This window comes from Esox lucius, chromosome 17 (genome assembly GCF_011004845.1).
Source record: "Esox lucius isolate fEsoLuc1 chromosome 17, fEsoLuc1.pri, whole genome shotgun sequence".
Lineage (NCBI taxonomy): Eukaryota > Metazoa > Chordata > Actinopteri > Esociformes > Esocidae > Esox > Esox lucius.
Genome location: NC_047585.1, coordinates 44,230,098 through 44,255,789, shown reverse-complemented (window position 1 = coordinate 44,255,789; position 25,692 = coordinate 44,230,098). Strand labels below are relative to the sequence as shown.

The window sequence follows — 25,692 nt, the reverse complement described above, 5'->3', positions numbered from 1 at the left end:
CAGGACAGACAGACAGACAGACGTGTTAGAACAGGCTTCTCTGGGATACAGGACAGACAGACAGACAGACGTGTTAGAACAGGCTTCTCTGGGATACAGGACAGACAGACAGACAGACGTGTTAGAACAGGCTTCTCTGGGATACAGGACAGACAGACAGACAGACGTGTTAGAACAGGCTTCTCTGGGATACAGGACAGACAGACAGACAGACGTGTTAGAACAGGCTTCTCTGGGATACAGGACAGACAGACAGACAGACGTGTTAGAACAGGCTTCTCTGGGATACAGGACAGACAGACAGACGTGTTAGAACAGGCTTCTCTGGGATACAGGACAGACAGTATGTTAGAACATGGTTCTCTAGAATACAGAACAGACAGTATGTTAGAACAGGGTTCTCTAGAATACAGGACAGACAGTATGTTAGAACAGGGTTCTCTAGAATACAGGACAGACAGTATGTTAGAACAGGGTTCTCTAGAATACAGAACAGACAGTATGTTAGAACAGGGTTCTCTGGAATACAGGACAGACAGTATGTTAGAACAGGGTTCTCTAGAATACAGGACAGACAGTATGTTAGAACAGGGTTCTCTAGAATACAGGACAGACAGTATGTCCTACTGGATATATGATAAACGACACTGACAGCAGGTCTCATCAGATAAAGGACAGGCCCTACTTGGTGTTGATGTACAGTGAACTGAGCCATACCTGCTGGTTTGGTGCGGGAGAACACAAACTCTGCTGCACTGCACCGGTTCACCTGCTTGTTACAGGCGTGGACGTCGATCCGGTAAACGGTGAACGGCTGCAGCCCGGCGATCTGCAGTTCCCGCTCGCTCACTGCTTGCTGCAGAAACTCATACTCCCTGTCGGCCAACTCCGCCTCCGTCGCGTTGGCCCAAGGGTCAGGGGACGAGGCGTTGGGGTACGCTGCGCCACGGTGGAGCGAGGTACGGTTCGCCACGCCAAACAGATCCCTCCGCCGGCGGTCTGGAGGTCTGAACAGAAGTGTTTTTACATTCTGATATTTCATAGTAATGTGGTTACACATGTGGCCTGAAGTGGTGTACCACACAGGAAAGAGATTGGTCTGAAGTGGTGTACCATACAGGAAAGAGATTGGTCTGAAGTGGTGTACCATACAGGAAAGAGATTGGTCTGAAGTGGTGTACCATACAGGAAAGAGATTGGTCTGAAGTGGTGTACCATACAGGAAAGAGATTGGTCTTAATTAGTGGACTATATAGGTAATAGGGTGGCCTATAGAAGTGGACTAAATAGGGAATAGGGTGGCCTATAGAAGTGGACTAAATAGGGAATAGGGTGGCCTATAGAAGTGGACTAAATAGGGAATAGGGTGGCCTATAGAAATGTATAATATAGGGTGGTCTAAAGTAGTGGACTATATAGGAAATAGGGAATAATGCAGTACACCTTTTTCATTTGGTACCTATGAACTTCCTGCATGCTCCAGATAAGGGTCAGGTGTGTGTGTGTGTGTGTGTATATATGTGCGTGCACGAGAGAGAGCAAGCCCAGAATCCCCCTCCCTGTCAGCTGGCTCTCTGCCAGTCGGTCTGTTCATTGATGTTTGAATCAGTCGTAGAGCTTCAGGGGATCTCCTCTGTTTCATTATTATTCCAGATGGGCTTCCTCTACAGTCCCTGGCAGACTCCACCATGGCCGTGTGTGAGAGGAGCTGCCACACTACACCAGGAGTCATTTCCTCCTCTTTCAACCTCCTCCTCATTCCATTCCCTCTGCTCGTCTCTCCCCGAATCCCGATCCAATTCGCTGGCGTTTGACGACCACGTTTAAAACATCCAAATCAGGGAAAACGGGATGCTTTTTTGCGAGACCCTAGAGGAACGTTTCAGTTTCCCCCCCAGAGTGCCCCCCCCCACGGCAATTGAAGCCCTTTGTACTGTAACATACTCTTTGTCCTCGCGCTACATTTTGTGATACAGAGACTCGGGATCACATGTGGCGGTTTTATGAAAATCTGGGAATATTTAGCCACGGAATGATTTCCACATTTAACATCATCAGTATCACATCCTTCTAGGTTACAGAAACATTCTTAGCCAGGCAGGACTTTGTTTTTCTCCTGGATCTAATCACAGAAATTGGCTACAGAATCCCGATTAGTTTGGTGTGATCTCGGCGGGTCAAGATGTCCTAACGAAGATTGGCATCTAATTCTTTTCATGTTTTACCTACCCAGTAATACACACAAGCAGCAATTAGAGGGAGAACCAGGCGGAGGGTTTGGTGAGCAGCTTAGATCGGAACACTAACCCAGATTCTACTAGAACAGTGTTTTGATGAGGGACCGGTTGTAACTGAACACTTGGCCTCTCAATGCAGTTCCAACTAACAGTTTCAAATGACACACTATTATTCCCTACAGAGCGCACCATTCTGCCTACATCCTTCAGCAAACAGGGTGCCGTTTTGGGACACTGGGCTGGCTATTCTGCTGAGTCACTTCACAAACCAACAATCTAATCGGAAAAACTCCCTCAAAACTTTTTGGAATCAAAGAAACTCCCCTGACAGCACTCTGACATCTACAACCGGACAGTTAAAATATGTGAGGATGTGTAAACTCAATTGGTCCAATAAGAATGCCCGTATTTGGTCAACATTTACTGAGCATGACCAGTCAGGACCACAGCCTGGCTTGTGTGTGGTTGGGCGCGCGCGTGTGTGTGTGTGTGTGTGTGTGTGTGTGTGTGGTTGGGCGCGCGCGCGTGTGTGTGTGTGTGTGTGTGTGTGTGTGTGTGTGTGTGTGTGTGTGTGTGTGTGTGTGGTTGGGCGCGCGTGTGTGTGCCTGTTAGCCAGTGTGCATGGGCTTACCTGGGGGTGAAGATGGAGTTGTGGAGGAAGTTCTCAAATACTTTTCTGTAGGAGGCGTCGGCGGCCTCTGCCTCCAGGTCCCCAACCGATTTGGGACAGGGACAGCAGGCGGGCTTGTCCCCTCCCTCCGTGTCTGGCCTGGTGGGCTTCAGCTCCTCCTCCATGTCCGTCACGCCCGTGGCAGCTATGCGGATGGGGATTTTCAGCTCTGACAGACGCAACACCAAAACCGTTAACATTAGGACGCATTATGAGTTCACAATAACACTGTTCTTCCGGGTGAAAATATATGCTGAAATCACGTTGGACTGCCGCTCATGACCCCTGACCCTTCGCCTCGTCTGCGATGTTACGCACTCGGCACCTGTTCTTTCATTTGTGTTCAGGGTTTTTTGCTTTTGTCCACTCCTCAGCCTGTTGTTGTTTATGTAGTTGGCTTACCCTTACCCTGAATTGTTGCTAGCTAGCCAATGAAGTTAAACATCTTTAGCTAGTTTGTTAGCTAGCTTACCTCTGTATAGGGACAGCTAAGGTGAGATCTGTTCCATGACCCAAACGACTCATCTCTTTCGCCTCATAAATAACTCACATCACTGACAAACGACTCATCTCTTTCGCCTCATAAATAACTCACATCACTGACAAACGACTCATCTCTTTCGCCTCATACATAACTCACATCACTGACAAACGACTCATCTCTTTCGCCTCATACATAACTCACATCACTGACAAACGACTCATCTCTTTCGCCTCATACATAACTCACATCACTGACAAACGACTCATCTCTTTCGCCTCATACATAACTCACATCACTGACAAACGACTCATCTCTTTCGCCTCATACATAACTATATCACTGACAAACGACTCATCTCTTTCTGCAACACCAGAGCAGTCAAGCCCATCCAACTCTGATTCAATTTTTTTAAGGTTCTATCTGCTCTGATGTTTGCTGACCCTGGACCATGCCCCCTACTCAGCTGATAAACCAGGACATCACCCACCACATCACCCTCACATCTCACCCGCCACATCTCCCTTAAACCTCACCCGACACATCACCCTTCAAGCCTTCACTTCCGAATCAGATGCAGTCAATGTTCTGAAATGAACACCTACCAAACTCCAAACGCAGGTAGATCTTACATTTGGCGAGTAGATCTCAGACGGCTAACCGCCACACTGGCGGGTAAATGTTTGTACCCAACGTTTCTTAACGTAATCAGAGGCGAAGATCGGAGCAGCTAAGTGGTATCAAGCTAGAGAGTGGGGTCAGAGAACAGTAACTGGCTTTGTCTGTGCACGCGCACGTTTGTGTTGAACTGTCAGTAAGTGGTTACTTTGATATAAAGAAAGTACCCATTGTCTGAGCGACAACCCAAGGTAAGAAGCTAGCTAGCTAACTGTCACAACTCAATAGCTATAATGTTCCCCAGGCTGTAGGGTTCATGGGGTGTGTGTGTGTGTAGGGTTCATGAGGTGTGTGTGTGTGTGTAGGGTTCAGGGGGGGTGAGTGTAGAGTTTAGTGTACATGGTCTAGGAGGTCAATGTATAGGGGGTAGGGGGTCAGTGTTTCGTGGTTAGTAACTAACGATCAGGGGGGCAGTGTGTAAGGATCAGGGGTCAGTCTGTAGGGGTCAGGGTTAGTGTGAAGGATGTACTAACCTTTAGAGCAATAGTTGTGCTGGTACAATTCCTTGTCTTCAGGCTGCTGCTGCCAGCGGACCATGTAGTAGGTCTCATTCCCATTGGGGGAGATGGGAGGGGACCAGCGCACCACTAGGTTGGTGGAGGAATTGGAGTATGCTCTCACATCCAGGGGCATGGACGGAGCTGCAGAAAGTGACAGGTTGTTGTTGGTGGTTCTGCCAAGTGGTTATGTAGACCATCTAGCTAGCCACCAGAGGAGCTGGTGGTCATGTAGACCACCTAGCCTAGCTACATGAGAAGTTGGTGGTCTTGTAGACCATCTTGCTAGCTACATGAGGAGCTGGTGGTCATGTAGATCATTTAGCTAGCTACATGAGAAGTTGGTGGTCGTTTAGACCATCTTGCTAGCTACTTGAGGAGCTGGTGGTCATGTAGACCATAAACCCAGATACATGATGAGTCAGTGGTCATGTAGACCATCTAGCTAGATACATGAGGAGCTGGTTGTCATGTAGACCATCTAGTTTGCTACATGGGGAACTATTGTATACAGACTGACCTGAAGGACTGGTTCTGATGTAGACTATTTCACTCTTAGCTCCCAGAATGTGTTTATCCTCAACCAGCAGGGTTATAGCCTTGACATAGATGGCATACTGGGTCCAGGGCTTCAGCGGGGATAACAGAACTCCCGGGTCTGAGTCTTTATCCTGGGGAAGGTCCACATCCACCATGTTCCAACTGTTGGACCCACAGCCATCCTGGCCGTCAAACTCAGTGATGTTCTGGTAAGGACTGGAGGACAGAGCTCAAAGTAGTTATCAGCCAGGACTGGCAGGCAAACAGACAGGAATACTGTCAAGCAGACAGACCGACAGGAATACTGACAGGCAGACTAGAAAATTAGCAGACAGACAGAAACAGGCAGGCAGCAGACAGACAGGGCGATGGGCAGATTGTCAGGCATGCAGTGCATTGTTAGCACTAATGCCACAGGAGTGTAGATCTCAGAGGAAAGCAGATTGGCTTTCTCCTAAATACCAGACAGATCCTCCACACAGACAGGCAGGCCCACACGGACGGACAGACAGACAGGCAGGCCCACACGGACGGACAGACAGACAGGCAGGCCCACACGGACGGACAGACAGACAGGCAGGCCCACACGGACGGACAGACAGACAGGCAGGCCCACACGGACGGACAGACAGGCAGGCCCACACGGACGGACAGACAGACAGGCAGGCCCACACGGACGGACAGACAGGCAGGCTCACACGGACGGACAGACAGGCAGGCTCACACGGACGGACAGACAGGCAGGCTCACACGGACAGACAGACAGGCAGGCTCACACGGACAGACAGACAGGCAGGCTCACACGGACAGACAGACAGGCAGGCTCACACGGACAGGCAGGCTCACACGGACAGACAGGCTCACACGGACAGACAGGCTCACACGGACAGACAGGCTCACACGGACAGACAGACAGGCTCACACGGACAGACAGACAGGCTCACACGGACAGACAGACAGGCTCACACAGAGAGACAGACAGGCTCACACAGAGAGACAGACAGGCTCACACAGAGAGACAGACAGGCTCACACAGAGAGACAGACAGGCTCACACAGAGAGACAGGACCAGACGGACAGAGAGACAGGATCAGACGGACAGAGAGACAGGACCAGACGGACAGAGAGACAGGACCAGACGGACAGAGAGACAGGACCAGACGGACAGAGGCGTACAACTGAAGGCTGACTTACGCCTCCTTGTAGTAAAGTATGAACGAGATGAGGTCTCGGTAGTCAGGGGGTTTGTAGCGTTGCCATGTCAGCTTGATACGGTTAGACATCGTGCTGTTGGACTTGAACCGCAAGACCTTACTCTCACCTGGTAACACAATGAATGACCAAATTCACACTTCAGTTAATCTGACATTTTCTTTTTCCAAATGTAACCCATTTTAAAATGCATTTAACCATCATCTGAACTAATGGTTAATACTACCAACCAGTCCATTGTTTTACAGGTCTGACATTAAGCAAACTTCATAGTCAAACTAGCTAAACTTCATATTTATAATATTTGCACTTCAGTAGGCGCAGTATCATATTTGCTGATGTTAAATTTGTTGTTAGAACATATAGGCTATAAAAAAAGCAATCACTTCACTTTCACTTGATTTGACCAACATGTTTTGCTCAAAACAAGAGAAGCACCCTTTAAAGTTCTCTTTACACAGCAATACTCAAATGTTGTAAAATAATTGTGCTGAAAGAAGCACCTTGAGAGAGCAAGTTTATGCAAAAAAAACAATTTGGCAGCTTGAGTTTTCTAAGATACTTTTAAGAAAAAAATAGACTAGTGTAAAAAGGCCCCAAGTCAAAACTGCTGTTCCATTGTTATGAGCATTAATTTGATTTAACTGACCTGCTCCACTGTTATGAGCATTAATTTGATTTAACTGACCTGTCCCACAGTTATCAGTACCCTCTAAGTTAACTGACCTGTCCCACAGTTATCAGTACCCTCTAATTAATCTGACCTGTCCCACAGTTATCAGTACCCTCTAATTTAACCAACCTGTCCCCCAGTTATCAGTACCATCTAATGTAAACGACCAGTCCCACAGGTTATCAGTACCATCTAAGTTAACTGACCTGTCCCACAGGTTATCAGTACCATCTAAGTTAACTGACCTGTCCCACAGGTTATCAGTACCATCTAATTTAACTGACCTGTCCCACAGTTATCAGTACCCTCTAAGTTAACTGACCTGTCCCACAGTTAAAAATATAGCCAGAATCAAAGGCTTGGTGTCCCAAAAAGACCAAGAGAAGCTCATCCATGCTTTTTATCTCTAGTAGGGTTGACTACTGTAATGGCCTCTTAACAGGACTCCCTAAAAGACTGAAAAACAGCTGCAGTTCATTCAGAATGCTGCTGCTAGAATGTTAACCAGGACCAAGAGAACAGAAAACACCACTTTGGTTGTAACATTTTTGCAAAGGCTTCCAGGCAGTTACTGAATTGATTTTAAATTGGTGCTATCAGTTTATAAATCACTGAATGGTTTAGGCCCCAAATACATTTCTAATATGTTTGAAGAATATAAACAGAGCAGGGCTCATAGATCCAGGAACACAGGTCAGTTAGTAGAGCCCAGAGTCCAGACTAAACATGGCCAAGCTGCGTTTAGCAGTTATACTGCACACGACTGGAATAAACTACCAGAAGATCTTAGATGTGCCCCAAACGTACACATTTTTAAATTCAGGTTAAAAATACTTCTCATTTCACGTGCCTATGACTGAGCACTTAAACTTAACCGCACTGTTTAGCCTTACAGCTTCCTATGTTTTTATTCAATTTCTATTTTCTTATTCTGTTTTATTATCATGATGTTGTTTTGATGTTTTCATTTGAGTATTTGATTTTATGTTATTGTATTTTTTTTCTTTTTCTTTAGAAGCACCTTGAACTGCTTCTATGTATGAATTCTGCTAAATAAATAAACTTGCTTGCTTGCTATTTAATGTAACTGACCTGTTCCACTGTTATCAGTACCATCAGTGATACAAGCAGAAACGATAGTGATTAACATAGTGCGATGTCAGAGGTATTGCTGTAGAGGGCGATAAAGTGTGGGAATCAAACATGCTATACATTGTTTCAATTAAGGAATTTGTCATCACTGTTGACTGAAAATAGTGTAGTGTTAGGTAGCTGCTACATGTGTAATACAGAAAATAGTATTGTTCAGCTAGCTTGGTCTGCGTGTCTAGTGTATTAGACAATATCGTACAGCTAGCTTGGTCAGCGTGTCTAGTGATTTAGAGAATAGTATCGTACAGCTAACTTGGTCTTTGTGTCTAGTGTATTAGAGAATAGTATCGTACAGCTAACTTGGTCTGCGTGTCTAGTGTATTAGAGAATAGTATTGTACAGCTAGCTTGGTCTGCGTGTCTAGTGTATTAGAGAATATTATCGTACAGCTAGCTTGGTCTGCGTGTCTAGTGTATTAGAGAATAGTATCGTACAGCTAGCTTGGTCTGCGTGTCTAGTGTATTAGAGAATAGTATCGTACAGCTAGCTTGGTCTGCGTGTCTAGTGTATTAGAGAATATTATCGTACAGCTAGTTTGGTCTTTGTGTCTAGAGCAGTGTTTTTCAACCCTGCTCCTAGAGGCAACGCCCTGAGTGTTTTAGATCTCTCCCTACTCTGTCACACCTGATTCAAATGATCAGCTCATTACCAAGTCCTTGGTGACCTACACCAGGTGTGTTTTGGCAGAGAGAAAACTAAAACATGCAGGAAGGGGTGCCTCCAGGAGCAGGGATGGGAAACACTGGTCTAATGTATTAGAATTCAATATATGGTCTGCGTGTCAAGTGTATATGACTATAACATCGTACAGCTAGCTCGGTCTCCGTTGTTCCTGAAAACGTCCTCATCGATCTCTTCTTTGATGCCCGTTTTCTCCCACATCTTCCGGATCTCTGACATGCAGAGTTTAGGGTTGGAGCGGAAGAAGAGCTTCCCGGCTCGGATAGTCAGGTTGTGCTGGGACCAGTCCCACAGAAACTGGAGGTGCTGGTTGTCTACTGCATGGAAGGCATACATGCTGAGGAGAGGAATGGAGGGAGGGAGAGAGAGAGGAGGGAAGGTGGACAGAAGGAAGGGAAGGAGGAGAGAAAAGAAGGAAGGAGACATTATGGTGGATTACAAGCAGTCATACAAGAACAAAATTATTTTTACGATTATCAAAATATATTGCGCATCTTACTCTGACCCAGAGAGAACAGAAGAGAGACGACAGCAAAGGAGCATTGGAATTATACAACTTTAACCAATTTTGTTCTGTAAGGACTCTGGACTGGCAGGAATGCAGCTGACCTCGGACAGCAACATTCTTCAGCGGATAACTCAACACCATGAGAGAGGGGCATGGCCGAGTTAAGGCCCTCTCGTGACCTTGGACGAAGTGTTCCACTATACTTTGTTTTCCACTGAATTAGCAAGGTTGAGGTGGGTCATTAGTGGGGGCCTAAGTCCTGCCACGTACGGGTTATACGCTGTCCCTGGCAGATGAACCCAAAGGTCCTGCCACGTATGGGTTATACACTGGCCCTGGCAGATGAACCCAAAGGTCCTGCCACATACGGGTTATACGCCGTCCCTGGCAGATGAACCCAAAGGTCCTGCCATGTACGGGTTATACGCTGTCCCTAGCAGATGAACCCAAAAGTCCTGCCACGTACGGGTTATACGCTGTCCCTGGCAGATGAACCCAAAGGTCCTGCCACGTACGGGTTATACGCTGTCCCTGGCAGATGAACCCAAAGGTCCTGCCACGTATGGGTTATACGCTGTCCCTGGCAGATGAACCCAAAGGTCCTGCCACGTACGGGTTATACGCTGTCCCTGGCAGATTACCCAAAGGTCCTGCCACGTATGAGTTATACGTTGTCCCTGGAAGATGAATCTCTGGCAAACATTTGTTTCTTCGATTCATGTTCAATCAGACCACAGAGTCAATATTGTGCCAGCCTTTGGTTCAACCAGGAGGCATTCACCAGAGCCTATGCACTTGGGGAGAACATATTCACCGGCCAACAACCACAACTGAGCTTGCCAGACATTTCAGTCCAATATGCAGGGCAAGGACACAGGAGATTCACAGGGGGGCATGCAGGGCGGCACTGAGACAACTTGCACCTTCCTCGCCAAGATGTCTGGGCGCTGTCAGAATACTGCAACCAGGATTAAAACAGTCATCAGAACACAGCTTAAATTCGAGGTGGTGACTTCAGCAAAGCGACGGCTTCTTTGACCGGGTGGAGCAGCACAATGTTTGATGAACATGAACGATAGCACAGCTTTGTTATGTCCTCAAAAGATTTGCTGAAGGACCAAGAAAATGTAGAATTAGATTTTCAGTCTGCGACAAATAGCGAGCTTCTTATTTTGATAGTCCAGATTGTTCTAATGATGCATTGTGGACTGACAAGTCATCCAACTGCTTGAGTCCAGGGGGCACAGTGTGTTGATGAAGGTACAGTATGAGTTGTCAAGGCGAGGACACAGAAGATTCTCTCCCTGCATTCCAATACAGCCACCACTCATTGCACTCCCTGGTTGCCATGGCAACATTCTCGGCCACAGCGAGGTAGAGAGAAGACTCGGAGGGTCAGGAAATTCCTCAGAACAAACCACTCTCGTTTATCTGCATCCCTTTTTCACTCGGTTATTGTGTACCTGCTCTCTCCCACCTTTTCCATGTCACTCTTTATCCCTCTCCTAGCATGCGCTCACTGTTTCTCCTTCTGAAACAGTAAAGGATCATGCAAATGAAATGATAAAATTCCACGGGCGGGGAGTCCTCCATTCCAAGGTTTACAGCCTCGAAGCACCAAGGTCACGATTCCACCTTGCTTTTGTTTATACACTAGAACATTCCAGAGTCCTTGTGTGTGTGCGCGCGTGCGTGTGTGTGTGCGCGCAAGGCAAAGACATACCCTTCCATCAGCTCCTCTCCGTTGATGTATCTGAGGCTCTTGAGGAAAGACAGGGAGCCCAGCGTCTGAGCATGTCTGATCCTCACATAGCCTGTCACAGTCTGGATCAACCCCATGAAACTCTCCAGCTCTGATGCTATGTTCTCTACAGGAAAGAGAGACAAACAAAAATATTGAATGAAATGTACAGACTCCACATTCTAATAATGCATGCAGACCAGAGTGAAGGAAAACATTGCTAGCTTTAAGACAAAAAAGGTTTGTTAGCTGCAAAGCCTTTATTGACAGAACATTCTGGCAAGAGTCATTTGACCAGAAATACCAAAGCTAAATTATTTCAATGAGGTATATGGTTAGCAGTGGTTTGAGTTAGCTAGAGACAAGCATTGATGGATGTTTTACCAGCTAGCTTTCCAACTAACGCTCTGTAGTTTACTTACTGTATACAAGTTATTTAAACCCATTATATAATTTAATTACCAGCAAAATAGTTTATTGTGGAAATACATTGATGTAGATGTCTTTGCACAATGTGGAAGCTACATTTCTGATTCAGAAACCTCAGGGTGACAGAAGCAATAAATATAGCTTGTGTTGACTGATGAGCTAGACAGAACTTCGTAGAAAATGTGGAAAATTAACGTTCAGTCACAGCTGAAATTTAACACTAGGGAAACCCGATTAATTGTGATACATGGCATACACATGTTGTGATTTTAAATCTTCACCATTTGACTTTGTGACATCTCTGCCAAGAAGAAACAGCAGTCTGTGGACTTGACAACTGTTTTTCACATTTACAAGAGAATGGTGACATTACACAACACAGCACACAGTTATACAAAATACACCCCAGGCGTTCCACTGGAACATCTCTGAAATTCTGCACCGCCTCAACGCAGCCTCGACCAATCAGACATGAGAACGTTTCAGTGACAGGGTCGAGGTTCAACAAGGAAATCGAGAGCCGCACCAACCGTTCACGCACATTCCAGCGTAATCAAATGCCGTTCTGCCGGTGGACAGGCGGACCCAGTACGGACCAGCCCTCCAGACTCATGCAGGAGCTACTTACGTCCTCTGCGGATGTTGATGTGCAGGTTATTCTTGATGATCGTGCATCCCTTCAGAGACTGTGCTGCGTCCACCGAGTCAATGACCTTCCCATCACAGATCTTATCACACAGTCCGTCACACTCACTGCAGAACATACTGGAGGGGAAGAACCGTCATCAGAGATGGGCACAGAACGTATAGGATGTAGATCAGTAAGTATAGGACGCTTGGGGGGGGGGGGCAGTCATAGGAAATGAGATCAGTAGCTTTGGATAGATTGTGGTCTTTGGGATGGTGTCATTTGACCACACCATTCAGAAAGTTGGAAAACTAGTAAGATATAGTGTCGGTTTAGAGAACATGCTAACACCTCATATTTCATTGTGTTTGATTATTTAGTCCTAGACTAGACTAACTGCTATCTGTCACAACTACTGACTGGCTCAAATGCATTAAAAAGTAAACAAATTCAACATATTCATTTTTAACACGGTACATCTGTTAGGCTAAGAGAAACGCATTCCAGGCTACTACCTCATGAAGCTGGTTGACAGAATGCAAAGAGTGTGCAGAACTGACATCAAGCTATCAAGTACCTACACTATGAAATGTATTTTGACCTGTTTAACACTTATTTGGTTGCAACATGATTCCATATGTCATTTCATAGTTTGAAGTCTTCACTAATACTCCACAACGTGGAAAATAAAGTAATACTCTTGAATGACTAGGTGTCCAAACTTTGGACTGGTACTGCACGTCTGGAGAACCTGCTAACAGTGTTAGACCGTGTGTCCTAATGAAGACAGGAGACCTGATACAGTCTCCGTGTGGGCCACCTAACAGGCTTAGGTAATTACATATAGCTATTCTAGGCTGGCCACTTGCTCACTCAGTCAAACACTTAGTCACTCCAGATAAACACATTAGGAGTTCAACGTAAGCAGAACCCAGGTTTGAGCATCACTCACTGAGCAAAGGACAACACCTAACAGTGTCGCTGTGAGTCTCGAGTGACCGACCCGGAGCCCGGCCCACTCACCTCTGGCTCTCGCTGCGGGTGAACCCGGTGGGACAGTCTGGCATGCACTCGCCCCCGTGGATGACGAAGCGGTCGTAGTCGGGCAGGTGGACCCGGGCGCAGAAGTCCAGGGTGACACAGCGCCAGCCCTCGAACCTGTAGGTGCCCGGCGGGCAGTCGGGAACGCAGCGCCCGTCGTGGTAGTAGTGAAGGCAGGCGGCGCAGGTTGTGTCGTTGTCCGGCTCGGCACAGCTGCCCAGACACTGGCCGTGGCAGCACCGGCCGTCAGACGTGCAGGCGTGGCACCGGTTAGGGCACACTGAGGAGGAGGAAGGAGGGGAGGAGGAAGACGCCGGTCCGTTAGACCCGGCAGATAACTGGATCGCCACGCACGGCATTCACAGACAGAGGAGCACGCCAGCCGCTGATGAATTGTCATTTTGCGTTGTCTCCACGTCAGTGACACGGGGGGGGGGGGGGAGTCAAATGAGTGGGGCCGGCTGATGGCGCGTCTTGTCTGGCAGTCAGAAAGGGAGCCAGCCATATACAGCTGTGTTATTACAGCAATACCCCCACCTCCCCCCCCAGAGGAGGAATACAGAGAGCCGAGACAGTCTGCACTGCGCTTTCAGAAAACACACACTCCGCCTAGGGCAGCTAGTAGAGCCGCACACACACACACACACACACACACACACACACACAGCGGACTGCAGTCTCAGAAGATATACACGCTCTTTCACACGCATTTACATCAGTATGTACACACACACAGACACACACACACACACACACACACACACACACAGACACACAGCACACAGACACACAGACACACAGACACACAGACACACAGACACACAGACACACAGACACACAGACACACAGACAGACAGCAGGGTTGGTTTGGCCAACAGACTGCGTTTCCTCCCACTGCTCTTTGCTCCATGTTGTTGTCGTGTGGTTGAAACGGGTGGGGGGGAGGGTGGGGGGCGTGCGTACACCAGTGTTTACAACCAGAGCCGAGTGGCAGAGGGGGAGGCGCAGCAGACAACTTTAAACCCTAATACGTTACCCAACATCCCTGCTACGCCTTCTGTTACAAGCCATGTGAAAACAAGAACGAGGACGCCAGGCCTTCATTCATTGGGGTTCACTCGGCTTCACTGCAGAACGGATTTCACCTCCATGACACAAGTAGAACGTTTCTTCAGTCTACCCATTAAACATGAAAAAACATCCTCAGAATCACCCATCATAAAATCGGCAGAGAGCCTATGTCCTATTAGCGAGGAAAACACATTTAAGGCACTGCCATGTTAGTATAATGAAGCAAAGCACTTCACTCCTTTTCCTCTGTGCCCACCAGCTTCCTAGCTGGCATAGTGTTTAGCCACAGCTACTGGGTACACACACTTTATCAAGTTCAACATGTTAAGATTTAAACATTGAAATTGATGGCGCAGTAAGTATTTCTTGTCAGTAGATCAGATAATATCTCAGATAACAATTACGGGTAATAAAGGGCAACAGGATCTGCTCAGGGTTAAAGACTTAAAGTACTAAAAGCAGACATGTCTATACAACTCGGTATCAGGCAAATACATTTCAAAAGAGCTAGAGGAGATAAAAGACTCAAGTACCTCATTGTATTCATCTAACTCTCCTTTAGATTACTTCTGACTCAGTGTTTTTCCACATCTTTCTTTCCCCTCTCACGATCAGACTAAGCTGTAATAAAAAAATAAAAAAAGATTCTCTGAATCCAACTTGCTGATACAAAAGTCCAGTCCAGAATTTCCAATGGTCCCTGCTACAACAGCTAGGCAAAGAGAGACCTGTTACAGAACAGCTCAGTCTAAACAATGGAAGACCAGGTCTATTGGACTAAAATATCTCTTGAAAGACCAGGGGTACCGTAGCGGAACGTTTCTTGAAAGACCAGGGGGACCATGGTGGAATGTCTCTTGAAAGACCAGGTGTACTGTAGTGGAATGTCTCTTGAAAGACCAGGTGTACTGTAGTGGAATGTCTCCTTAAAGACCAGATCTACTGTAATGTATCAGCCTGTCTAGACTCTACTTAACTCTAGCAGTGACTGAACTATGGGAGCTGCTCAATAAGGCTGTATTACTCATCTGCTGCGTAGGAGGAATCCTACTCAAAGCACTCTTCCGCTGCTTTGCTTTGGTAATGCGTAAATCCCAAAAGACACCTTATATCCTTTATGGTACACTGACCAGTACTGGGGTTAACAAATGACCTGCAATGTAAAGCGGCATGAAAGGATGAGCGAAAACAGCATCGGAAAACAGTCTCATCTTAGTCTTGTTTTCTGAAATGATCTGTTATGTTATGGCTGGTGATCTGCTGCTGTCATGTTATGGCTGGTGAGCTGCTGTTATGCTACAGTCAGTGATATGCTGTTGTCATGTTATGGCTGGTGATCTGCTGTTAAGCTACAGTCTGATCTGCTGTTGTCATGTTATGGCTGGTGAGCTGCTGTTATGCTACAGTCAGTAATCTGCTGTTGTCATGTTATGGCTGGTGATCTGCTGTTATGCTACAGTCTGATCTGCTGTTGTCATGTTATGGCTGGTGAGCTGCGGTTATGCTATAGTCAGTGATCTGCTATTGTCATGTTATGGCTGGTGAGCTGCTGTTATGCTACAGTCAGTGATCTGCTGTTGTCATGTTATGGCGGTTGATCTGCTGGGGAAGACAGACAACGGTTTCCAAGGTGACAGCCACCTGTTGACAGGAAGCACTGGCTTAGGATGCTGTTGCCACCCAGATGCAAATACTCAGATGAAAAGCCACCCTTTCCCTTTACCTTATACAGGAACTAATTTGGGTGTTGTGATTTCAGGAACATCAGGGGTGTGTAGGTAAAGTAGGTATGTGGTTGGGTAATTGAGGAGGTAGGTTGAACAGTCGAAACACGCCTATTGAAAATGCAGCTTTCGTTGACGTAGAAAGATCGGAAACAAGAAAATGAATGCCAGACAATTTTTTATGCTAGAGGAGAATAACGACTGTTGGACTGTATCTCAGTCAGGGAGAACCGGGTCACGCTACAGCGAGGGAACCGTCAGACCGTTAGATGGCTCATAGGCTTTCTGCACAAGGCAACAAGTGGTCTTTGGAAGAGATGTTAGAAAGGGTCAACTTTAAAACCTGCGACGGATATTTACGAGAAGTAGAATGTATATCCCATGTTGTGATGCGGAGAGACACGGGGAATGGACACAGGGTGTGTTCAGTGACCTGGAGGGCATCTTATTAACTTAGAGTGGAGGAGACAGGAAAACTACGGCACGCGCCATCTCCCGGACATCTTCCTCCATCTCCATCTTTCAGCCTTCTCAGGTCCCCCCATGCTTCTCCCTACTTTTGGCCTCTGTCCTGATCACTAAAATATCTCCCCTGAAGAGGACCCAAGAGAAAGGTGGTGTGTTGGGGCAGTGCTAGGCCAGCTGACTGCCCCCGGAAGATTCCAGAAGCTACCAGGTTTTTTGGTGGGGAAAACTTGGTAGCTTATAGTTAGCAACATGGGGTAGGTTCCGACATGGAGATCATCCGTAGAGTGCATAGTTGGTAACATGGGGTAGGTTCTGACATGGAGACAATCCAACACAATTTCTGACCATACAGGTAAAGGCTCCAAAGGGTTTTGATGCAGACAATTTCAAAGGCCAAGTCAAAACACAGGGGAGACAACCTGCCAACTTGCGGGTTTAATGGATATCTTTTCACCCTGTTATCAGAAAAAAGCTAGCCTTGCAGAGATTAATTCACAGTAGTATGATCTCCTTATACAGCTATGGGAAAATCCCTCAAAGAACAATACATCAAGGGAAATGGACAGCATGAACATGCAGCAGTAGCAGTCTACAGCAGGTCTATTCAGACCCAAGAGGACTGGAGGACTGCAGTTTTGGAGTAGGTCTTTTCAGACCCCAGAGGAATCGAGTACAGCAGGTCTTGGAGCATGAATATTCTGTAGAGCCCCACCAAGTTTTTTGTACCCAATACCGATTCCGATTTTTGAGTGGAACTATTTCTGGGCTCGACAATAACGGCGGGAAAGTTGAACGAGCAACTCACTGTCCCGATCCGCCCAGTGCAAAAAAAAAAATAGTATTGAAAATGTTTAAAATCGCATTATAAACTCAACATCCGGCAATTGTTTTGCAGCTCTTGGCGCGCACTGTTGGTCAATCATGAGTTAAGTTGTGATGTGACGAGTGGTTGTCAAATGTTATTTCTCTAATCTCAATACATTCTTTTAAACAACTGGTGGGAGACACAAAGTGAAGATTGCAGTAAAGGATAATTATGTGCTCAAACGGAAGCCCAACTTTTTACCTGGGTCGACTTTTTAGACAGGCACCGACAACTTTTGAAAACAATCCCTGACCAGACATGCTAATAGCCGACAGCACCTTGTCTACATGACAGCTAAGCGGGTGGCGGACAATCCATTTCCCGGGCCCGTGACCGCGCTGGTCACGAATGTAAATGCAGATGCTCATTGTGTCATTGCAGGACTTATAACAACGGCATATCACATAACTAAGACGGACCAGCCAGTCACCTCATTCCCCCGGGCCGGTGAACTTGGGTAGTCAATAGCATACTGATGTGGCGTGTTGCAGACAAGTAGCTAGCTACGTCTACTGATATTTTTTTAGGACGGCCAGATAACGGTTGAAAACGTTAAAAAACTAACGTTAACAATGGGCAAATCACTGAGCCAAATGAATGCGATTCCTTTATCAAATACACCTGAAAAAAGTGTTTGTTTGCCAACGATCCATCACTACCTCGTGACCGTGTTGAAAACATACGTATTGACTTCAGTGGTGCACTTCAATATTCATAGTTAACGTTCTGCAGATAATTGTAAGATTTTCTTGAATGTAGGCAAATCATGGAGCCAATTTCAGATTCTTGATATGGATGCAATTAATTTCCAGATGTTCAACAGAAAAAGGCAATTGTTGTCGAACAACCGGACACTACTGCAATTGTAGCACCAACTAAACATGGATCTGATGCTGGATTCGCTCTGAGCTGCCTCACATTAGCCAACTCAACAAAAACGAGATGACAACTATAATGTTTTATGTAACTACGTTTTTATCAACAGTAGGAACGTTGCCAAATAAGTGTGTCATAATTTAAAAGTAAATAAATTGGTCTGGTGGTGGTAGTGCTGCTTTCGTCCAAGCTAAACTCTTCTGGACAGCTAGCTAGATAACAAACATTAGCTCTGTGACGAAACTACAGTACTTCAGACAAAGCTAAACGTGCCCCCTCAGTGCAAGCTGTGCAATACACTTCCCCAGTCCCATCAAGCTAACATTAGTTAGTTAGTTAGCTAACTGTCATGGAAATAGCAAGTGCTGACTTTTTGAAAACCCATACTGTACATCACAATGTTATTATGAAAGCGGTCCGTTGCTCTTTAAGGTTGTGGGTGAACTTAAAGCCAGTGATAGGGCATCCTCTTCAGAATAAACAATTAATTGCAAACAAATATATCAATCTCTTATCGGTGAATGAATCATAGATACAAATACCGGTATACTGCTAATACTGGCCGATATAATCGGTCGGGATCTACTATTCAGACCCCAGAGGAGTACACTGCAGAAATTGTATTATGTATATTCATCTTGTTTTTATCCTTAAAATAAGGTATATTTTTCTTAACAAGCTAAAACCGCTTGGTTTTATAAAATATGCTTTGAATATCTAGTAATTTGTCTTGTTCCATTGGCAGATTTAACTTATTTCAATCAAATAACTCCTCAAATATACACTGCTCAAAAAAATTGAAGGGAACATGTAATCATCACAGTATAACACCAAGTCAATTAAACTTCAGGGAATATCAATCTGTTAGGAAGCATAAGCGATTGTGAATCAATGTGACTTGTTTTGGTGCAAATGAAAGTGACCACAGCTGCACTGGAGGGGCAACAGCAAGACAACCCCCAAAAAGGAATGGTTTTGCAGGTGTTGGCCACAGACAATTGCCCTCTCCTTATCCTTCCGGACTGATTCTTCTCTAGTTTAGCATTTCTCTAGTGTCCTTGTCACTACTGGTAGCATGAGGCAGTACCTGGAGCCAATTCATCCATATGTGCAGTCACTAGAAGGTTTGTTGTGTCTCCCAGTACAGTCTCAACAACATGGTTCTCTGTTCTCTTCGCAGGTGAGAGCAGGGTCACACTGAGCACATGAAAGAGTCTGGAGACGCCATGGTGAACGTTATGCTGCCTGCAACATCCTCCAGCATGACCGGTTAGGGGGTGGGTCAGTGATGTTCCCCAGACCCGAATCCAATTGAGAACCTCTGGGAAGTTACGTATCGGTGCATCCAACGTTGCCAAGTAGCACCACAGAATGTCCAGGAGCTCACTGATGCCCTGATCCAGGTCTGGGAGGAGATCTCCCAGGACACCATCCCCCGTCTCATCAGGAGCATGCACAGACGTTGTCGGGAGTGCATACAGGCACGTGGGGGCAATACACACTACTGAGTCACTTTATGAGTTGCCGTGATTAAATTCATCCAACAGCCTGTGATTTCAAATTTAAACTTAGATTTTCGGTGTGAGTTTGAATCCAGCCCTCAATCGGTTGGTGAATTTGGATTCCACTGACCGTTGTTACGTCATTTTGTTCAACTATTTACACAATGTGCTGTAAAAATGTTGATCTTTAATTTTTTTTTTTCATTACCGGGTGCGTCATTTCAGTGTTCCCTTAAAGTCAAAAAAGAGCAATGTAGTTACATTTTCTTATTTTTTTTTTATTATTTTGCAGTGCAGCAGGAACTCAAATAGTACTAATGCAGGTAAATGAAGTTAAGAATATGATGGCTAGCTATGTCTGGAGGCATGAATATAATTATGTTTTTTTGCGGTTAATGTTTTGGCTCTCAGAACTAAGTATACGCAGATGGGTCGGGTTGGGGAGAAATATCTGACCTTCTGTTGGGTGGATCTAGGACCAGATGTACCCAATGAGGTCCGGTGGCGGCTCTGAAAAACTGACCTTTGCAGGTCCATCTAGGGCATAGGGTGTCATTTGGAACCAAGACCTTCCAGGACACCAAGTCGTTTATAGCGCTGCTCCACTCATTACGAATATATTTAGTATTTCAAATAACCTTCCTACGAGCATATCAAATATGGCTTTCATTTTATTCCAACACGCTATTTACATTTTCATCATGATACACTGAAAACGTCAACAGAAGAAATGCTGACACACTGAACCAAGAGTCGGGTTATGCAAACAAGAATTTCCCCAAGCATAGCGGATGATCTCTGCAGGTTTAATACTAAACAGAGTTGATCTGTGATGCATTAGATACAGTCAGGTAGAGTTTGCATTTGAAGAGTTACTGAAACGAAAGGGCTAACATATCTTAAAACCATACATGGCATGAATTACTTTATTTCCCCGATAATATTTTTTCAATTGCCTCCAAAGTGAAAATAGGAATATTATCGTTCTTAAGGTCGGTTGTGCTGAAAACTGAGATTGGACTTACAGTAGGAATACTTCCCATGCCACTTGAGAATAAACTCTGAAACAATCTCTATACAGCTTCTATTCAGTGCTGAGCGTGGACTGAGATAAATCGGTGCCCGTACTCAATCAAACAAGCTCAATCATATTGTCGGTGACTGAAAAGCAGACACAATGTGAACCCACTTAAAACCACTCCCCTTGAATTCAGCCTTGGTCAAATGTCTTTCATAATGAACCAAATCTGAAGGCCACATCAACAACATAAGCCACCCTTTACGGTGTCAAGCTTCCATTTATAATTTACCCAAAAGGCTTTTCTGTTTTCATCTACATGGGCTTGCACTCGTGTCTTGTGGTGGGGGATGTCATGTAATGATTTGAGGAACCCACAACGGTGTACCTTACAAAACTCACTTGTGGGTCACTGCTACACCACAGGCCAAAACTCTGGAGCTAAAACCAAACAGGATTCATTAAGTCTTCGTGACACTCACTTAACCTCACTATGGGCAACCCAGCACTGTCAGGAGTGTTTTCATAACAGATCATTCCTAGTGATCAACATCCATGGGCTGCTCAGTTCCTCTGGTGACACTCATATGACCCTCACAAATTTAATACTATTCCCTATGTTGTGCAACGTGTCTGACCAGATCTTTGGACATGGTGTAGACTACATAGGGAATAGGATGCAATTTGGAAAACAGCCCAGTGGAGAAATGTTTGCCATGGAGCCAGGAGATCCAGTATTGTATCTAGTCCAAGTGTTGTAATCCCAGTTTGTCCTCTGAAAACTAGGCATGTCCTCACATGGCTCCAGATTACATACAATGTGTCCCCACCAGTTCCCACAGTAGGCTAAGTGTCTTTACAAACCTCCAGACTAGGTACAGTATGTCCTCACAAGGCTCCACGCCAGGCATGCCCACACAAGGCTCCACGCTAGGCATGCCCTCACAAGGCTCCACGCTAGGCATGCCCTCACAAGGCTCCACGCTAGGCATGCCCTCACAAGGCTCCACGCTAGGCATGCCCTCACAAGGCTCCACGCTAGGCATGCCCTCACAAGGCTCCACGCTAGGCATGCCCTCACAAGGCTCCACGCTAGGCATGCCCTCACAAGGCTCCACGCTAGGCATGCCCTCACAAGGCTCCACACTAGGCATGCCCTCACAAGGCTCTGGGATGTTGTGTATTAGAGAGATTGTGGTAGACAGTCACATTTATTTGACAGTGGCAGACAGTTAAATAAATGAGCTGAATGGAAGCAGTGAGGGTGAACAAAACAATGTCCCTATTCTGCTCTAGTCTTTTCATGTTGCCATGTTTTTTTATCTTTCTGCTCTGCTGTTATGATGACGTTTCCCATTCATTAACCATTCTGCTGGAAAACAAACTGTCTGGACAGGATGGCGCAATACACACACACACACACACACACAGGGGAGAGGTCAACTATCCAAAAACAATCTGGAGTGGGCGTGGCAGGGGCACGCCTGTCCAGAATACATAGGGTCCCACAGGGACAGACAGCCCACCACTGAGATGAAATGACTTGGTAGCTGCCTTAATCATGGCGAATTAGACCTAAACAAAACCCATCTGTCAACATTAAAAACACAAACCAACCTGAACATTAGTGTCACCGCCACAGCAACCTGAACATTAGTTTCACCGCCACGGCAACCTGAACATTACTGTCCCAGCCACGGCCTTAATGTAAATGGTCACTGTATGTTTGTTATCAGTACACTGAACGTATCACTGTGGAAGGGGCAGTGTCTGTTCAAAACAACGACTTACAGTACAGCAACATCACACGCTAGTCTTCTTAATGGGAGAAAATACATATGAATGCTATACAGGTACATTGCTAGTTTGAGACAAGAGGCAGTGACATGTACCAAGGGTTTGTATAGCGGTGGGTTTTCATGAGCTTCAGTCCCAGGACAACAACTAGATTTTAAACGGGGGCTTCGGGTTGAAAAACAGTGTCGTACAGTTATATATTGATTTGACACCTCCCCAATGTCCACAGAAACACAATATGACACAAACCTACGTATCATTTCAAGTCGCATCACGCAGTGTTTTAGGGTAATGTGCGAATTGGCCGTGTTGTCGCTAGGTTAGCAAAGAGGCCTATTTAGAGGTTTTGGGGAGGGGCCTGGTGGAAAGTTAGCTATAAGACCCAGGCTGGGCCAACACTGCAGGGATCAGATGACTGTGAACAGCTACCTGTTTGTCCTGAGCCATCAGCGCAGGGTTTAGTAGGACAGGACACACAGGTCACTCTGTTTCTGCCCCTCCTCAAACCACAGCTTTTCGGTGGTTGGTAACAGGTCCTTTTTCTCACCTTGCAGGGCCAGACACTAACTTTGTTCTTGTGTGCAGATGCCCCATAATTCACGTGTGCATGCATCTCCACAAGACTGATGAATATAGCGTCACTCTTCCGGGTGGGCATACACTGTAGTTAACATTTACTTGACATATTTTGGAGGGGGGAGGGCTTTTAACAGGTCACATAAGCATTATAACTAACAGTTTGAACACTGTGGTAAGCAAGTGCATGCACACAAAGAAATTACTGTTATATGGTCAATTTACATACTCGCTACATAATACCATACTTACATTATTATATTCCCTTTACCTGGTTTCTAGAATAGATATACAGGCGGGGTACAGCCAGTCAGACGGGCGGTCGAGGGGTACAGCCAGTCAGACGGGCGGTCGAGGGGTACAGCCAGTCAGACGGGCGGTCGAGGGGTACAGCCAGTCAGACGGGCGGTCGAGGGGTACAGCCAGTCAGACGGGCGGTCGAGGGGTACAGCCAGTCAGACGGGCGGTCGAGGGGTACAGCCAGTCAGACGGGCGGTCGAGGGGTACAGCCAGTCAGACGGGCGGTCGAGGGGTACAGCCAGTCAGACGGGCGGTCGAGGGGTACAGCCAGTCAGACGGGCGGTCGAGGGGTACAGCCAGTCAGACGGGCGGTCGAGGGGTACAGCCAGTCAGACGGGCGGTCGAGGGGTACAGCCAGTCAGACGGGCGGTCGAGGGGTACAGCCAGTCAGACGGGCGGTCGAGGGGTACAGCCAGTCAGACGGGCGGTCGAGGGTTAGACAGACGGGGAGTCTAGGGTTAGACAGACAAACGGGGAGTCTAGGGTTACAGACAAACGGGGAGTCTAGGGTTACAGACAGACAGAAAGTCTAGGGTTACAGACAGACAGAAAGTCTAGGGTTACAGACAGACAGAAAGTCTAGGGTTACAGACAGACAGAAAGTCTAGGGTAACAGACAGACAGGAAGTCTAGGGTTACAGACAGACAGGAAGTCTAGGGTTACAGACATACAAAAGGTCCAGGGTTACAGACAGACAAAAGGTCTAAGGTTACAGACAGACAGGAAGTCTAGGGTTACAGACAGACAGGAAGTCTAGGGTTACAGACAGACAGGAAGTCTAGGGTTACAGACAGACAGGAAGTCTAGGGTTACAGACAGACAGGAGGTCTAAGGTTACAGACAGACAGGAGGTCTAAGGTTACAGACAGACAGGAGGTCTAAGGTTACAGACAGACAGGAGGTCTAAGGTTACAGACAGACAGGAGGTCTAAGGTTACAGACAGACAGGAGGTCTAAGGTTACAGACAGACAGGAGGTCTAAGGTTACAGACAGATGGAAAGGTTCTTTACAGCTGAATCAGAGGGATGAATCCCTGTACCAGACACCCATCCATCTAGTCACTGACCATGAGGGAGAGAAAGAGAGGGAGGGGCAAAAAGGGGGAGAGCAGTGACTCACAACAGTTGGCCTGCTAGCCACTTGGTCTGTAGGCAGATTAGCCTTGCTTGGGATTACATAGGGAGGGAGGGAGGGAAGGCTGGGAGTTCACGAGAGGTGACCTCAGTGAATTGCAGCTGGGCGGAGGTGTTTCAGGGCCATGCATGGCAGGGAGCAACCTTGACAGCATCTGCAAAAATCTGAGACCCTTCCTCTTATGGACGTGCGACTCGCTGTTTACAGTCCCCAGGGAAATACAGCTACGGCATATTTACTGGAACGGCTGAACAGTCCAGAAGAGAACATCCCCTGGATGTCTTTCTGTGTCTCTCCCGGTCTGCCTGTGCAGAAGAACTCATTCAGGACAGGAGGAGTGTTTTGGCTGTTTATTAGGCTGGCATTTTATTTATTTAAATTAGGGCTGTATCCCTAGTCGACTGTTCTACTGTTTGGACAGTGGCTCTTCCTCAGGTTCTTATCGTGATTTAGCCTGCTCTTAAAAAACCTGTCTCTTTTACAGTTTAGCTTCCACCTTAAGGTTAATCTTAAGGTTACTCTGTTAGAAATTCCATGAGCACGGGGCTCGGCATGAAACCCAACTGGAAAACTCATAACAGTGGCTCTCTTGGATGGACAAGTCTAAAGAAGTTAGATAGCTAAGATAGCCAGCCATATGCCATTTGGTTAACTTTGTTTTCTGCACTTCACAACCACCTTCAGATTAAACAGCCCAACTTCATGAAGCATTTTGCAACTAACTTTTAATTCCGTCCCTCTATCTGTTGCTTTCTCTGAAGCAAACAGTTTGACTGTTTCCATTTTACTGTTTCTCTGTATGACCATTTTATATTCCATCTTCCCTAGAATTACTGACTTGTCATCCACTTGTTAACAGGACATAATGTACCTCTTTGATTGGGCCCACACACCAGTCGTGATGACTTGATTAGTTTATCATAAAGGCCCGTCCATTACAGTCTGTCAAACTGGCCCGTCCATTACAGTCTGTCAAACTGGCCCGTCCATTAGTCTGTCATACTGGCCCGTCCATTACAGTCTGTCATACTGGCCCGTCCATTACAGTCTGTCATACTGGCCCGTCCATTACAGTCTGTCATACTGGCCCGTCCATTACAGTCTGTCATACTGGCCCGTCCATTACAGTCTGTCAAACTGGCCCGTCCATTACAGTCTGTCAAACTGGCCCGTCCATTACAGTCTGTCAAA

At 46.3% G+C, this 25,692-nt stretch overlaps 1 protein-coding gene across 1 annotated transcript in view; it reads right to left on the bottom strand.

Annotated features, from left to right (window-relative positions):
- The window catches only part of igf1rb (insulin-like growth factor 1b receptor), a 70,960-nt gene that overhangs the window by 13,605 nt on the left and 31,663 nt on the right, over nt 1–25,692 (bottom strand). The window contains exons 4-12 of the mRNA XM_029113977.2: nt 13,151–13,448; nt 12,128–12,264; nt 11,053–11,197; nt 8,950–9,158; nt 6,298–6,424; nt 5,084–5,319; nt 4,540–4,707; nt 2,869–3,076; nt 718–1,007 (exon numbers count right to left, since the gene is read on the bottom strand). Coding sequence (XP_028969810.1) covers nt 718–1,007; nt 2,869–3,076; nt 4,540–4,707; nt 5,084–5,319; nt 6,298–6,424; nt 8,950–9,158; nt 11,053–11,197; nt 12,128–12,264; nt 13,151–13,448 — 1,818 coding nt within the window. The remainder of the gene's footprint in view (nt 1–717; nt 1,008–2,868; nt 3,077–4,539; nt 4,708–5,083; nt 5,320–6,297; nt 6,425–8,949; nt 9,159–11,052; nt 11,198–12,127; nt 12,265–13,150; nt 13,449–25,692) is intronic.